General features: G+C 38.7%; 1 protein-coding gene across 1 annotated transcript; it reads left to right on the top strand.

The window, feature by feature from the left end:
* The first annotated feature begins 8,179 nt into the window (after positions 1–8,179).
* LOC115761515 (NEDD8 ultimate buster 1) lies at positions 8,180–10,063 on the top strand. The gene has a single exon (XM_030703284.1). The coding sequence runs from the start codon at positions 8,180–8,182 to the stop codon at positions 10,061–10,063; it is 1,884 nt and encodes a 627-aa protein (XP_030559144.1).
* Positions 10,064–18,037: the final 7,974 nt, after the last annotated feature.

An 18,037-nucleotide genomic window follows, 5' to 3' on the forward strand; every position in this document is an offset into this window, starting at 1 on the left:
GACTATTTGTTGAACTACTTTTACATTAACTTTAACATCGCTTTTACATGTGCTACTTGCACGTTGTTTTCTAGTAGTTTTTTTATAATGGTAAGAGAAAAAAAAGAGTATTCTATAAAAAATTAGATTTGGTTATTAAATCAGTCCAAATGTTTTCACAATATTTTGTGATTTGTATAAAATTTAAACACCAAATCAATCAACAGAGTCCACCAACATTACAATTTTTTATAAGTTGGAGAATTGAAAAGCTGAAGATTTTTTTTCGCTTTATTAAATTGGCTTTAGCGCGCAGATCCATTTATATCCTCCAATAAATATTGGTCACATTTTATGCAATTATTTTTCTTTGTTTATTTTTGTTTCTTTTTTTTTTTGTTGTCAATCTCTGATCCAAAAATTATGCGCTTTAAGCCGCCATCTTTCAGATATTAAATTTTGGTCATTAACTATGTGCGCCCTGTCGACATCATTTAACATTGCCAGCCAGCTGCGTGTTATATTGAGCGTAAGGTTCACAGATAAGCCGGGTGCCACCTTTTTATACCCTTTTAGAGGGTATTGTAACTCTATCATATAATGTGTAACGCGTAGAAGGCGGCATATTCGTAAACATAAAAAGTCAGCATCAACAGCTGAGCTAAATTAGCTGTGAAATAGGGCATAGCTGGCCGGACGGGCAAATATCGGTCGGTGATGCTATTAGAAAATTGCGTATTTTAATTAGGCTTTTAGCATTTCACTTTCATAATGTGATGTATTGAATAATTAGAAAGACACTCGTTTTTGTCGACCATTAATAAATAAATAAATAAAGCCATGTGCTTTTGTCCATCTGCCTGTTTTCATGCAAACTAGTCTATCCGTCTTAAAGCTATTCCCTTGAAACTTTTGTATAGGTCCGTCTTCCTGTTGCAGGCATCGTTCGAAATGTAAGTTTTGTATAGTAATAATCTTATGTTTTTAATTTAGATATCTTGACCAATCCATATCATATCATTATCAGCCATACTTATCAATATCGCACTACTATATCATATGTCACTCCAGGAATCGGTGGAAAAATGAGTTATTTTCATCTAACTCAGTATTTAAGATCATCATTATTCTCACATATTTGCAAATGTCTGCAAGGGTATTAATTGTGCAGCGTGCCGAGGATATTCTTACTTTCACGTTAATTTTGTTTTTGTTTCTCGTTTTTATTCTCGCCCCCTCATCATTCATCACTGATTGAAGATGACTGCGACAGTTCACATTAAGCATTATCAATCGCGAATCGACAATCGTCGTCATCGTCATTGAGACCCGGGCACGTTTGCCGTTTTGTCTGCCGCATATCGCATTATATCTGCATTGTCACCTTGTTGGCCATTTAACGTGGAACGCCCAACGCTCAGGGACAGTTAGCGGCACCTCCTCTTGCTGCGTCCTTTGGTGCTGTTTATCGTGCACGGCCCGAGTTGGCTACATGGACTTAAGCTCATCCTGCCAGGGAGTTGTTCCAGCTCTTAGCTGGAGCTGACTTTATGTTTGTCGAAAGAAAAGGAAATTCTGTTGTTGTCTTCCTTTTTTTGTGGTCTCGTTATACTTTCCCTTGTGCTTTTTGTAGCTCAGTGATATTCAATTAGTCGCACTGACAGTGGGCCAAATAAGTAAGCTTCGCAAATACACGTTTAGTATTAAATTGGGCGCGCAGTTGAAAATTTAACCATTGTTTTTTCCCCATTGCTGTCAAAATTGTCTGTCAAATGTATTATGATCTGATACCTGTTCACATTTAACAAGCAGTTGGTTTTGTATTCCGGCTGTCTTATGTTACTGTCAAAGTTGACAGCCACTGTAATAACATATTAGGCTGGTCTATTGTTGCTTGATTAGCTTGTTAATATCTAGCAGGTTGCTGATATCTATAAGGTTGAAGTTTTCCAGTGCTGCCACCTGGCAATGTATTGCTTACAGCATACAAAATTAATAAAAAGCGTTGCCACGTTATTAGGATTGCCCTTTAACAACTAGTTAAAGGGTCAAAATTAAACAACTGGTTAGAACAAAAGTACTTGTCAGAAACACACAAATTTTAATCGAGCCTTGTAGAACATATATTAATATTGATTTCTAACCTACACATGAGGAATACTTTCTACTCACCTTCTCTTAGAGTTCTAACCGCAAGTTTGCATCGAAATAAAAACGTTTTTTTTCAAAATGTTCGGTTTTTTTTCGCATTCGTATTAATTTTTTGCACAAATTGTGTCCATTGTCTTTGCCATTTCACGAATCTGCCTAGATACGCGCACCTTTTAAATCGACAACGCCTAAAAGCACACATCGAAAAAATTGATAACAGAAAAGGAAAGACAAAAAAAAAACTGAAAAAAGAAGACGAGTCACATTTATCCTAACGTGCTCATTTAAGTGGAATCACTTAATGGTTTTATACGCTTATCATTATCATCCCAGCAGCAACTCCTCCCCGTCCTGTGTTGTCCTGTCGCGTTGTAGTAATGCCATTTGGGCAACCTTCCTTGTCCAAACGAGACCCACGCACAATGACAAAGCGTCGACAGCGTGGGTACCAGCAGCATTCCCCGCATCCGCCACCTCTGCGGACATTGAATCCACGAATCCACGCGCCGTTGATTCAATCAAATTGTGAAGTGTGGAGCATTTTTATCTGGCGGATGTTTGGCTCGCTGTCAGCGCAAACTGTTCGCGTCCAGTCGTTGTTTTAACGCGTATGTTTGCCAGACACACACAACACACCGACACACAAAACAGCACACACATCAACAACAACAACAACACACACCAAGGCACACATCGTTGTTAAATGCATAATTTTAAGTGGAAATTGCCGCGCTGAATGTTTCACTTTTTGGCTACGTGACGTTTGCATGGTGTGTGTATGTATGTGTGTGTATGTTTTTAGGGGTGGCTTGGCTGTCTCTCATTGTCCCAGCCAAAGGTCGTTTGTACGGCCCACAAATAAGGAAGTAATATGTCGTCGCTGCACGGCCATCAAAGCCAGACGCGTTGAATAGTTCACTGGGCTTGTAAATGACAGTAGCTGCCCCCCAATACCCCCGGCTGTATCTGTGACTGTGAGAGAAGTGAATGCTCTTTTTTTATCACATGGCTCGTTCCATTGTGAACAATTTGACTACACTGCAAACCAGAGAGCATACTTGCTGGGGGAAATGGTTTGGCAAAAGGGAAATATTATATAGAAAATTTGATTAAATCCAAAAAAAAATAATGGATGAAAGGTCTGAATGTGTAATACATATATATCATCTTACAATTGAGTAAGCTATAAAATGTTTAATTAGTTTTTATTATGTACCTTTTATCCTTTTCACTTTTGGCTAATATACACTGGCTTATTGTCATGGATATGAAGGGGAAATTTTTTTATTATTTCGCCGCATTGAGTAAGTTATTGTTAATTGAATTCTCTTGTTTCTGGTTAGGCTGCTGTTCTTTAAAGATATTTCTTTGTCCCTTATAATAATAAAGTGAAACGGGAACAGAATGTAAAAAAACCTGGAACTTACATAATATATTGTCAATTTTTATATTGGACGTGATGAATGCTAATTATATTTAGAAATTTATCTGTGTAAACAGACTTTTTCCCCTATTGTTCACAAGATTTTGTGAACGTAAATTTCCCTAAACTCCCTAAACCCTAAACCCGATTAGGCATAAGTTGGCAAATCAATTTCATGCGCTTTTAAGAATTCCGTTTCTATAAAGACCATAAAGAATCTAGAATATATATAGATTATATATTTCTATATATTTTTACTTGACCAATGTCGATATGTTTATGATTGATTCGGATTCCAAAAGTGCATACAAATATAAATTGGAGGTTTCCAATTTGGTTGACTCACATATACATATTTTGATTTTTATATTATAAGTTCGATGATTGTTTTAAATTTATTATATTCCTTAAATTTGGCAAATTTGTATAGTGTCGTGCTAGAAGGGTATTTGGTTGCATTTTGCTGCTTTTTACTTTTTTTCTTTCTATTTTCTACCCCGCTGTCAAAAACATTGAACCGCATTTGTTTTGAAAGATTAATGACCCACAATTGGTCACATCATCCTGATGTCTGTGGCTATTGTATGCGAGTTGTTGTTGTTTATTTCGATGATTTGCGCATATTTATGGTCTTGAAAACGTTGTCAAGTTTTAAGTTTCGAACGAGATCTCCAGAGCATAACCTTTATTGGGAGCATGTGAAGGAGGGGAAACAGCACCAGCAAATCATTTCATTAATTTAATGTACTAGAATCTGACTTGTCGGTTGTCAACTTTGTGTCGTTCGTTGAAGGATGTGTGCGGCGGGCAGAATCTTGTTCACTTTAGTTTAATACGAACTGCCGAGGACGACAAGTCATTTAGTGCATGAAAACTTTGCCAACTTTTGCGCTACAAGGCACTGATTTTATTTACAGGCTAACAACAAGGATACTCGTGACGACAAGTCAAGTCGACTCAGTGCGAGTCCCTCTAGAAGGGGGTGGGGCGTCGTTCCCCGAGCAGCCGCCTCGGATGCAGCGTGGCTGTCAGTGACACTTAGTCGGCATTTAACTTGTGTCATTTGCAGTGCACAGGCCAACGACAGGGGTTGGCGGCAGAATACAAGGATAATGATAATAGATGCGTTTCTGTGTGTATAGTCCAGATCAGAACGATTAAGGAGGTGTTAGAAATGGGAATGTTGCAATTAAGTGGAAGTTAATACAGTATCTCATGTTATAGAAATATAGTAAAGCAAAATAAAAGATGAATTGCAATGGAGTAAATTAAAGTGAGAGTACTATCAGAGCTAAAACTTGCTATATAGCCATCGTAACTTGTAATTATACGATACGTAAAAGTAAGTTCAGTCAACAATTACTGTATTTAATATAATAGAACATAAAAATACTTACATACATATACATAACATACACACATACATAGTTATTATTCAACTTTTCCGACAAGTTCATCAACTCTTTGCAAACAAAATAACCTTGTCGAAATTGTGGAGTTTTTGTATATCAGAACAGTTTTTATTAAGCTGAAATATTCATGTAATTAAGTAGAAAACTGAAGGATCTCTTCGCCTTCACTTCAATATACAATGTCAAGTGAAAATGCACAGCAGCAGCAAACAAACAATTAAACAGCTACACACAGCACGGAACTTACCAAACAACAAACTATCCACACACACACCCTCCACACAGACACACAATGCATACACGCAAGTCCTTAGCCCCCGCATCAAACATGCTGGCTACTTCATCATGGATATCAACTGTGTTAGAGATTCATCCATTTATTCACACCACAGAGCAGAACGGGAGCTGGCAAGGAAGAAGAAACAGGACAACTTGGGCCCAAGGCGTAAACTTATTCCGAACAGACCCTCGTTTTTTTTTTTTTTTTTTTTTTTTTTTTTTTTTTTTTTTTTTTTTTTTTTTTTTTTTTTTTGCTATACACAATAAGCCGCGGCACTTTTCATTAGCAGCCACACTTTGGCGACAGCTGTTGGACGGGGCTTTGGGTACACTCAAAGAAAAACCCCAGTTTCAATTTCTAATATGAAATCCTTTTTTGTTTTAAAATTGTAAACATCAACGTTGAAAAATAATTCGATTAGGCCTAAAAAACGTATTAACCTAAAACACAAGATATTAGCGACATAGCTCCGCCCTTATATCTCCGCCCAGTACATTTTGACATTTTAGAACGACATAACTCCGCCGTTGACCATAGGGAGATAATGTCGTTTGATAGCGACATAACGAAATTGGAGATAAGACGTTGTGAAAACTACAGAATTTCGCGCAGAGATATCTCGTTTGTAGAATGGCGGAAATATGTCGTGAGAAATTATGTCGTTATCCCAAAAAGGCATAAAACGTGCGCAACAAATGAATATTATTTCGTAAATTTAATACGGAATTTAAACATTCTGGAACATTAGTAATTTTGATACTTAAAAAAAGTTCTTTAAACAAGAATGTTGCTGCTATGCACATTGAAAGAGTTTGCGCTGAACTTTTTCTTTGAGTGCATGTATCGTAGTATCTATAAAATGTCTTGGCCTTGTCGGATTTTACTTCTTACTTTTTGTGGCGCTTTTGTTGCAGTTATTAACCCTTAACCGCACATAACATTTATTACCCACATTGTTCCACACACGCGCGTACATATAAACACACACACACACACACATACAGACCGAAGGGCCAAACAAAGTTGCCTGCGTTAAGCTGACAATGACATTTTCCCCCACCCTCCTCTTGGGTCTGGGCTTGCTTACTTCAGTTGATTGTATCCTGTGAGGCGACTTTTGTCTGTGGTTTATCGCTTTTAATTTGTCGTCGCGTCTTTGGGCCGTTAAGTCGACCATTTTCCAATGCTTTCCTTATTTTTTCGCTGGGTGAATTTTCGTGGCGATAATTGGCACCGCACAAGGCCAACAAAATTAGAGATTTGTTGCTTGGTAATTCGTTAGAACATGTTGAATGCCTAGCGCTGCTCTTTGAATTTGTTCCTTCTGCTTTAAATGGACCCATTTTTTACCCCGATAAATAATACAATTATTTTGCTTCGGTTTAGGGGCCTAGAAAGACTGCTCTTGGCATTTTCTTTTTATACACGAACCCATTAAAAATGGCTATAAGGGTATATTGTATTTGTGCGAAAGCCAAATGTATGTAACAGGCAGAAGGAAGCATTTCCGACCCCATAAAGTATATATATTCTTGATCAGCATAAATAGCCGAGTCGATCTAGCCATGTCCGTCTGTCTGTCCGTCCGTCCGTCCGTCCGTATGTATGAACGCGAGGATCTCAGAACCTATTAGAGCTAAAGACTTTTAGATGTAGACTTTTAGATGTAGATGCTCCTAGTTCCCGCGCAGGTCGAGTTTGTTTCCGATAATCGATAACTGCCTCCGTTTCCAAGCAATCGATAAAAATCTATATCGATATCCTGTTTTTTGGGCAATTTCGGTCAATAATAAGAGCTAGAGTCACCAAACTTGACATAAAGCTTCTAAAAATATATATATTCATTTGATGTTGGAAGAAGAGGGTTCAGGGTATCTCCTAGTCGGGAGCTCCCGACTAGAACCTCTTACTTGTTTATTTATCGTAAGTCGTGGGTTTTAAAGTCTTATTAGCTGTTTTTAGTTATGCAATTCATGCACATTTTGGTTGAATTCCTCTTTGTGTCCTATCCTTAACTCTATTTTTTTTTCTTTTTAATATGTTTTATTTTGCGCTGAAATCGACCAGTGCCCTCTGATCTCTTTCAAGCAAATAAATAAGGGAAGAATATATATAGTTACAAGTATGTAAATTATATGGTATTTACAATGAAGGGAAAGGAGATATTTAAATAATTTGCATCGTAGATAGATCGCCGGGGTGTAGCCTTTGGCCTGATCTCCGACCTTTGTTAGGCGGGAATCGCGTCGTTTGTCAGGTACCATGACAGGCCGGCAACCTGGCCTGCTGCCTTGGCTTGAACCACTCTTAGGCGTATAGCATAATATGCTTTTGAAAAGCATATGTCCAGATTAGCGATAACCTTGTTTTAATTAGTAGTGCCTTCGTGGAAAATTGCAGCTTTGCTTTGAGGCTTTAGTAGCCAGTTGATCTTTTGGAGCCTTTTTAAGAATTAGCTGAATGAGCTGGTGTGCTCAATGGTTCTTCCATCGGACCGTAGCCCCTGGCGACTGTCTGGGCGAACTTGACACAGTTTATGGCGACGTTCCAGTTAGCAGTCCTGCACAGCATTTGTTGCAGTTTGTTAGGATTCGTGCGAAGCCAGGAATGCGGGGTCATCCGCATACATTGGGCTGAAGGCTGCACTGCTTTGTCCTTGTGTGGGTGGGAAGGTTTGTCGTATACAGCGTGTACAGCAGCAGGCCGAGGACGCTGCCTTGTGGGATAGCTGTTTAATGGCTTTGACACCCGAGCTTTGGTCTTTAACGCCCACGGCCGACTAGAGCCTCTTACTTGTTGTATTTGTATCGTTCAACGTAGTATTCCTGAATCAGAATGCCAGTCATATTTGATAAGTCGTATACAAAACAATATTTGGTTAAGTGCACTGCTCAAAAATTGAAAAAACCTACGAGCGGAAAGGAAATGTCCGACATGGAGAATAAACTGATACAGTTGCGCATACGCCTGCAGGAGCGTGGTGTCAAATTGTGGGAATCTCCATATTATGTGGAGGATTTGGGCAGCAGCGATTCGGCTGTGGAGCTGCTCGCCCAGGAGCTAAGTCGTGAGCTGCACATCAGCGTTGTGAGCTGCAAAAACTCGCTGCTGGAGCTGCAGGAGCATTCACTACGCAAACTAGCCGCACGGCGGGAGTTCGATGATACGGGCTTGGCCACATTCCATGTGCGTTGCGTGGACAACCAGGGCGGCACGGCGCACACGCTGGAGGTGAAGTGCGCTCTGGGAGAGCTGGGCGCTAATTTGCAGCGTAAAGTCGCCGACGAATTGCAGCTAAGTGAGGCGGATCATGTGAAGTGCATCTCGGCAGGACGCATGGTGGTGTCACAGGCGACCCTGCAGTCGCAGGGCCTAAAGAACAATCAGCAGCTGTTGGTGATTGTGGGTCAGCCGGATTCGCGGGGTGAGGCTCTGTACGAGCGCATACGCCAGATACAGCGAGATGTGGAAGTTGTTGTCGATTCGGATCATCGTTTTGTCGATCTGGAGGACCAGGATGGCAATGTGATGTTTCTACCACCGCACGAGAATCGTGCTCTGCTCATGGGCATGAGTTTGGGCGAGAAGGCACGCGCAGCCATGCGGCGGGGTCACTACGATGAGGCGCTGTTGCTCTTTCTGGAGGCAGATGAAAAGCTTAACAATTGCGATTCCAAGTTTCTGGATTATGTGGACAACTATGCGCTGCTCAATTTGGACATTGTCTGGTGCTATTTGTGCCTAAAGAACATAACCCAGCTGCCGGATGCCCAGCGTCGTCTCGATGTCTGCGAGCGCATCCTGCAGCGCAGCTACGGCGAAAACTTTAGTCGCCTCTATGCCCTGAAGGGCTCCAGCTGTCCGGAGCGTGCACTTATCATGCGCCTGCAGCTGCTCCAGGGCATCATATTGTTTCATCAGAATCAACGGGTTGAAGCACGAGCGCGTCTGGATGCCGCAGGCGCAGCCTTAGCTGAGCTGAAAGTGAACAGCGAACAGCTTGAGCTGCTGGTGGAAATGGGCTTTGATGCTTCCGCTGCCCGCTTGGCCCTGCGCTCCAGCAACGGCAATGTGGAGCAGGCGGTGCAGTTCATACAACAGCGTCGTCAGCGTCTGCAAGCGGCGCGTGCCAACTCGGATTCGGAGCGACAGCTGAGTCGTCGCCTGGCGCAAATGCAGTTGGACAACGATGGACGCGATTGGGTCCATCCGCGCAGCGTGTGTCGCCTCATGGACCTGGGCTTTGAGCAGCAACTTGTCGTCGAGGCACTGCATCGCACCGAGAACGATTTGGCGCGCAGTCTGGAACTGCTGCAATATCATTCGAGTGAACTACGCCAGGGTTTGCCCGACTCTCAGGCAGCTGATGAGCAAATGCTTGGCACTCTACGCGGACTGGGCTTTAAGTTGCCCGCGGCACGTGCCGCTTTAGAAATCACATGCAATAACCTTGATCGCGCCATCGATTTTCTGCTCAAAAGTTTGGCCACCGAGGAGGAATTAAACAGCGTGGTTGAACGCATGTCTGCAACAGCCGCAGCTGCTGGTGCCGCCTCCACCTCCTCCTCAAACTCCCCCGCCTCATCCGTCCTTCCCAACTCCTCATCGGAGCAGTTGTCTGTTGGAACGCCCAGCAAAGTAGCTCTGGTTAAATCGGTGCTCAACAAGGCCAAGGCCGAATTGGAAACATACAGAGCCTACAGGCGTTTCAATGAGGATATACCTGATGTTGATCAGGACTACTTGGATTTGCCACTGGAACAGGAGGAGCAACTACTCAACGAGTACACACAACTACTGGAACATTACGAGGGGTAGACTCTTTATATATGCACATATATGTATAGAGCCTTCGTAAGCATGTTTCGGTAAAAGGACAGAATTTCAAGTTAATTGGTTAATTGATTCACATTATTATTCACATCGCATTTCCTTTTGTCAATTTGCTTGTCGATTAATGTTAATGAGAATTTTGGTATTTGAATTTTCCTCTTTAGTATTTATTATTAAAAATGGACATTCCCGTACAAATAAAATAGTCTTGATCAGCGTATGCTCTTCGAGAACCTGCTTATCAAATTTGACTCTTTTAACGTTGCCTTGATAATCGATACTTATCGGTTTTGAAAAAAGCGGCTTTTTGGTAAATTTCGCTAACAAGACTTAAAAACCCGTGGAAAACGTAAGCTATTTTTGTTTATTATCATTCGATCAACTCAAAACGCAGTACTCAAAATCTTTGGGATAACTCATTTGTATTCATTTCATCGACTTGAAACTCATTTTTAAATATATATGTTAAATATAATTGCAAGTCGTGTAATACAAGATATAAGTGAAAAATGAGGGAATTTTGATGGCCACAATTAAAAAAAAATAAATTAAAAAAAAAAATAAATAAAAGCAGCTACTTGTAGTCCATAGACAGCGGCAAATGAAATCTGAATAAAATGTGTGAAAAAAAGTTTCGAAGTGTGTAGAAGAAAGGTTTTTGCCAAGTCTAGCTCTTATGTGAACAGTGTATATGAACCCGACATTTTATGGTTTTCAAAAGAGAATTTGTTCGGGTTGCAATCACTTTAAAATCCATCCATTTACATGTGTTTAACTATTTTTTTAATTTTCTTTTAGACGCGTTGGCAACAATTACTCATAAATTTTGCGATGGTCTTTGCATTTGGCCAACACGCTGAAAAGTATGCTATGTAATTTTCGTTTGCTGTTGCTGCTGTTTACTCATGTGCATAAACATGTCAGCTTTTCGCAGTGTGTGTGGGGGTGTGTGTGTGTGGTTGTATGCTGTTGACTTTTGCGAAAATTAATAATTTTTCAACAAACTAGAAACCACACGCCACGTCCCCCTTCAGCCTGAGCCCAACCCTCTAACGTAGAACTTCTGCGCTTGATGGCCAAATAATTTGTCGTCTGTGTGTTTGTTTCCGAATCGTTAAATCTCAAATAAACTAAGTTCGCATTGTTGTTCTGACTGTGTTGTGTTGTTGTTTTTGTTGCTAGGTAGATTTGTCATGCCATGCCGCACATTTTTTGAGTGGCTGACATTTCACTTGACTGAGCCACGGACTGTCGCCCGATTTGGGATTAAATCGTGCGTGTGGCCAGATCGAAAAAAAGGCCAGCAAAACAATTCACTTGAGTGTTTTTTTTTATCTTCTCACTTGCGTAGTTGGCAGCGCTTTAAACATTTCAATTTGGGCATACTTAAAGTATGTGTAAATGCAAAAGAAATAAGGCTAACACTTACTGTCCCATTGGAGCCTGCATATTTTTGCTGCCTTTTGAGCCCACGAATTATGCAGTTGCATCAGAAACAAAAAATAAAAAAATGTTGGCAACAGTGGTCGAAAGGTGGCGAGGGGGGATGGGGTTGGCTGTCTGATTTGGTTGCGAAAATGAGCAGCGGCGGCGCTTAGAGCTGACTGTAGCCAAGGACTTGACGTGAAAAAAAGGGTTGACTGGGACTGGCAGAGGGCGGGGCGGGGAGGCGGTTGCTTGGTTTGGGCTGCATTCACTGGCTGATTTCCGTCATTTGTTGTTGCTGTTTACTGTTGCTGCAACTGCCACATTCACTGCTGCTGCTGCTGCTGCTTGTTGTCATCAGCAGCCAGCAACATTATCATCCTAGCTGCAAGTGCTGCTGTTGTTGTAATACCCTGTACACATTTAAATTGTTTTAAATGGGGTATGATAGAATAATAAAACCTTAAGCTTTTTTTAAGTGGTATAAGAAACCCATAGCCACTGGATAAATATGATAGGTATGATTAAAAAAATACAGAACTAAGCTGTATGAGCAGGATGATCGGCGCATCGAACACAATATACCACAAAGAATTGGACATGGAATTAAAAACCTCTTGACTAAAAATAACTTCCCACAGAATATAATTTAAAAATGATTAGAAAGACAAATCAGAACAAAAAAGCCAACGGACTCTGATGAAAGTATATTGAAAAAGATCGTTCCTATGGCAGCTGTATGATTTAGTGCTTCAATTCTGATCAAATTTGGCATACATATGAGGACTATAATGAAACAAAAAAAAAATAGCGAGTTTGATAAGGAATCAGGATAGATAAAGCATTTGTCCAGACAAGAATCTACTTTTCGACGAATTCTTCCTATGGTAGCTAAATGTAGACGGAAAGAAGGACCTATACAAAATTTCAGACGATAGCTCAGAGAGTAGTTCGTATCGAAAAAGACAGACGAACATGGCTGTATCAAAATGGCTGTTGATGCTGATCTAGAATATATGTATATACTCTATGGGGTCTTTGATGCCTTATTCTATGCGGAACAAATTCCATGACAAAGTTATAATATCCTCTACAAGAATATACAAGTCAGATCATAAAGAGCTTTTATTATTTATAATTAGGATTTTTTTTTAAATTCAAACATATTCTTCAGTTTTTTTTCTTGTGCCCAAAAGTTTCGTAAAGATTGACTTAAAAGTATTTATACACTTTAAGCTCTTTTTCAGCTGAAAATTTATTGGATACGTAAAATAAACATATTTTTCATATAATAAGCTCTTTAATATTTGTATAATAAACTATACACGTTCTTTCCGCACGAAATTAGCAGTGCAAACTGCAGCAGTTACTGAAATTCCACAAGTATTTTGAACGAAAAACTGGCTAAACGTTGAAATGTAACTAATATGTGAATCTAACAATCAGCAATATTCAGCATATTTTACCAAGCACTTAGGTCTGACTAAACACGTTACTTTTTGCATTACATTAGAAGGCAAATAGTCAGCACGTTGCTTAAAAGTTCAAAATTGTATTTCGTAAGCTCAGGCCTGGGTACAGGGTGTTCGCTAGCCGGTTACTCTCATCTAATACTTGTCGTTGTAGCTGTTGTCGTTGTTGTTGCTATGTGTCCTCATTATCGTTTGTTGCTTGCCATGCTTTTCTCATGTCTTTTGGCATTTACATTCCATTTTAATTTTTTGTCGCTGTTTTGCTTTTTTATTTTTTTATCAAGTGGCAGGCTGAAGAACTTTAATGGCTTTGAAATGCACTTGGAAGTGAGCAGAAAAATGATTTTCTGTTGTTTTTTCTTCTTTTAATTTATTATATAACGCGAAAAAATACTTATTGAAATAAAAATGTTGCCTGCATCTAAATGTCTGACATTTTTATCCTAGGCAAAAGACGCTTATATATCTGGAGTTGATACTTGGGGAATACGCCTTCATATCGACCGATATCAGGTATTTAAAGATGCTCGATTTAAGGAAATGCCTTTTTAGAACTCCAATTTTAAAAGTCCTTCATTTAGTTGAATCTTCTCTTAACACAACTCTCTAATTCCATTTATTTTCTGTATTCCCTTGATTTGCATATTTTACTGTCACTTTTGTAATATCTTGCAGTAGAACTCCTCTCTCTTTCGTACTGCTTCAATTTATGCTTAAGCATTAAATTTAAGCTAGAGAAACTTTGCTTTGGTAAATTCTAAAGAACGTTTTCTTAAGTTTTCGGCAGTTAATTAAAATATGATTTCGCTTTATGCTTATCTATTTTTTCTTTTTTGTGACACCACAAAAAAGCTGCATAAATTACAAATTAGCCGAGTCAAAATCAGTTGTGCCCAACGACCACTTGGGAAGCCGCAACCCTCCTGCCGAACCCCTCTCCGCACAGTCCCATTGCGATGCGCTTCAGACTGAGCGTGCGAACAGTTTTGTGAGCCACTGTGGCGTTTGCTTAGAAAGTGAAAATAATGTAAATGATAAAATTATTTAATGATGCGGAAGTGCGTTGATAAGTAAACGACAAATAATGCCAACAAATGCTGTTGCTTAACGTAGTCTTTCAATACTCTAACTTTGAGTATTTGGCTTTTATTAATATCTTATAATATATGAATATATACAACAGGCAGAAGGAAGCATCTCTTAGCATCAATTAGCGAATCCATCTAGATATGTCCGTCTGTCAGTCCGTCCTTATGTGTGAGCGCAAGGATATAAGAACCTTTATGAGCTAGATACTTGGTAAAGAATGTAGGTTACTAATGTCCGTGCAGTACGTGTTTGTTTCTGGTAATCGATAACTTACTACATTTCCAAGCAATCGATAAAAATCGATAGGAGCTAGAATCACAAAATTTGACATGTAGCTTATAGAAAAGTATTTTCAGATCAAGTGTCTTTTATTTTTTATTTACCACCGCCCCCGCCACTTCATCCTAGCGCGTATTCCATTTCGGGTTGGTAGAAGAAGGTTCTGGGCATCCTCTAGTCGGGCATTTCCGATTAGAGCACTCTAATTGACTAATAAAAATGTGTTATCGATATATTTCAACAATATAGATAGTTTAATATATTGAAATAGTTTTAATTGAAGCAAAGAAATTTAACTTTTGATACTGTCTAGAAAAATAATCTAATTCTAATATAAATTATATTAAACAACTAGTTGAATATGTGTTAAAGGTATTATTATCATCTTCTCTTTGATGGGCCATCAGGACTATCGATAGCAATCGTTATTCTAGTGAGTTCCAAATACTCAGACTAGTGAATGAAAAACGTCTACATCTATTAAAACATTAGTTAAATATGCAAAAAAGGTATACAAGTTTAGCATCTACTATTTAATAATCCACCAGAACTATCGACTGATACTCTGCGTTAGAGTACATATGCTTCAGTATACTTTTTTATACATTTTAAGCTTATTATAGTAGCAAGAAGTGTTGCAGAATGCCCAACAGCTGCGGCTACGGGATATGCAGCACATTTCCGTTTGCCACTTATTTCGTAAATCTATGAGGCAATATCCCAAAGTTTTCCTGTTTCTAATGAGTGTCGCACGCGAGACTCATGTGGCTGGAAACTTTATGCGCTCATAAAACAGTTGCCAAAGAACCGAATCGAGCAACAGACTTCAGTCCAAATTGAGGACATAACTTTGCAGCAATTTACATACTCATTATGGCACTAGCTTGCCAGTGGAGGGGTGAGAAAAAAAAATTAAAATAAAAATGTCAAATTAAAATTACAGCAGAAAAAATAAATACAGTTTAATTAAAAGGGGATATATATGTCAGCTGTGCAATTCGCTAGCTGCTGTCACATTGAATGCTCTTTGCCACATATCTCACACGTTGAAGAGCAGCGCGCAATTTTATTTGTTTGCCCAAAGAGTTGTTGAAATGTTCAATTACAAAAAAAAAACAACAACAACAACAAATGTAAATACAATAAAAATAAAAGTGTTGCATATGTCAAGTGGGTTTGTGTGTGTGCTTGTGCGCACTGGCAAGTAGTAGTGTTGGAGAGGGTGACTTTATTGAAGTGTCGGGCATTGGGAGTTCGGGCCCTCAGGTCTTCATGTCAGTCATTTTATTCTTGTATATGTTACGTGTTTTTTTTAATGTAGTCTCATTTTCATGACATCTAATTTTATTTGGATTTTTTATCAATAAAATGGTTTTATAATTTGCGCAGTCTAGCAACACCGAATACGCTCCTGAACATATTAAGTTGGCTGCGCTGCGGCATATTCGTAATTTTTTTTTAGCAATCTTCATAAGCGAATTTTGTATAAATAAAACAAATTTCTGATTGTGTTTTGTAGAGAAAAGTTTCTGGTAAAACGTAATAAAAATTGATCAAAAAGGTAAAGATAAAGATTAGAGTACCTTTAAAAACGGTAAATATTATTAAATTTATTAATGCTTCTAGCATTTTTATAAAAATTGCATATGTAAACAATTTAAAATGTGTTTGTTTTTTTAAAATAAACAAAATGCATTACTTAAGTAAAGTTCAGGAAAGTTTGTTTTAAAAGAAAATCCTATTAAGTGTGACCGCAAATTACCGAAAATTACTATAAAAATCTCATAAATAACACTCATAGCGCATGCTTCTTCTGCCAGCGTCAAAAAGCATGCTATAAATTGCAGTTTTTCATTTTTCACATAAATTTAACAAAATTCAGGTTTATTTAACTTATGTCAACTTTTAACGGCTTTGTGTTTTGTTTTCTCATTCCGATCTAACTTTCGGCCTTCAATTTTAGAGCATTTGTTGCTCATTAATGCAATTCAGCCTTTGGGAGATGCCTTTTGCCAGCTGTGTGGTGTTCAGCCGTAGTTTGCGGTTGTGTTGCAGCATTCATTCATGCAACAGCATGTTGTTTCTATGTTATGTTGCACCTACATAAAATGGGCAAATGATGCGTATGACAAAGGTGCGGGATAGACGGCGGCAAGGTGGAAGTTGGAGGAGAAATACACACCAAAAACTGTCGCAGTCACAAATTTTGCGTCCGGCAAACGAAACAAGTTCCAAGCACCCACAACAACAGCAACAACAACGGCAATTGGTAGTAAAGTACAAGAGGCAACATTTGCTAATGACAAACATTGCAGCAGAGGTTATGGAGCTATGGTTGGTGAGGGGCGTAGGGGCTGTGCGATTTGTGGCACGTCCAGCCGTAACAATGATGAGGTCGGAGGCTGTGAATTTAAGGGTCCTGCCCAAACCGACGGGTAGCAATTTTATTATTATGCAGCAAGCGTTCAGCAGAAGCAAAAATGCCAGCAGCAAAAAAATAGGCGTAAAGTTAGACGAATATGTAATACCCTAAGATATTACAGTGTGGTATTAATTGCAAAATGTTTTTAGGGAAAATTCTTATTTTAATCTTTAACACAAATAATCTTTAAAGTTGCAAAAGTATTTTAAATATAAAAAAAATAAAAATAAGAATAATTTGTATGACTGTTAAAAATTGTGATATATAATATTAACAAATATTATTCAATTAGAATTTAAGATCTTAAAGCTTTACTATTCTAAAATAATTCAAACGCGAAGTAAAATAAAGTACAACCAGTGTGTACATATATAAATAATATAGCAAATATTTTTCAACAAAAATTTAAGATACTTAATTGGCAAACGCAAATCTCCTCCAGAAAAAATCAATCTACTCTTTATCCAGTATGAATATATAGATTATAATATAAACAAATATTCTTCAACGAAAATTTCCAATCCCAAAGTTCCAATTGCCTACTAGACAACATACAGTAATATGGAGTAAAAAATGGTTATACTCTTTAACCAGTGCATACATATGGGATGTTCAAAATCTATAGGTACAGTTACATAAATACGCCTCGGACATCTGGCGCACATAAATATTGCATGGTATTTTTTATAGTATATTTTTATAGTATTCTTTAATTATATTGTTTTTTTTCGGTAACTTTTAATTGCACTGAAAGTGTGGATAAAAATTTAACTTGTGCCTTTCATGCATTTTTAATAGCCGCCGCCTCGTTTGTCATACAAACCACTGACCACACACACACACACACAAACAGCTTGTGAAAGAGATAGAGACAGTGTTAGAGCGAGATAGAGACAGTCGCTGGCATTTGGCGTGCACAGCTATGATTTGTGGCATATTTATGTAAATTTGTGGTTTTTTCCGTTAAGCCTCCTCTAGACCGCAGCTACCAAGAAAAAAGAGCGTCAGCCATCTAGACAGGCAGGCAGCAGGTGCTGTGGCCAAGCAATTAGTGAGAGCCTGGTTATTATTATGAGCAGTTGCTAAGCACCGTACACAGAGGCTATTCCAAATAGAAGAAGTCTTATGGCAATTCTGGTTTTTGGCATTTATGGGTATTGAATAGTTTAACATATTCATGGGACTATCTTAAGAGGCGCTCAATATTCGATTTGAGGAGTTTTATGCACGAAAGGTTTTAAGCTGGCTCCAAAGGACCTGTTAAATATGATT

This window comes from Drosophila novamexicana, unplaced genomic scaffold (assembly GCF_003285875.2).
Source record: "Drosophila novamexicana strain 15010-1031.04,08,12 unplaced genomic scaffold, DnovRS2.1 tig00000485-arrow-pilon, whole genome shotgun sequence".
Lineage (NCBI taxonomy): Eukaryota > Metazoa > Arthropoda > Insecta > Diptera > Drosophilidae > Drosophila > Drosophila novamexicana.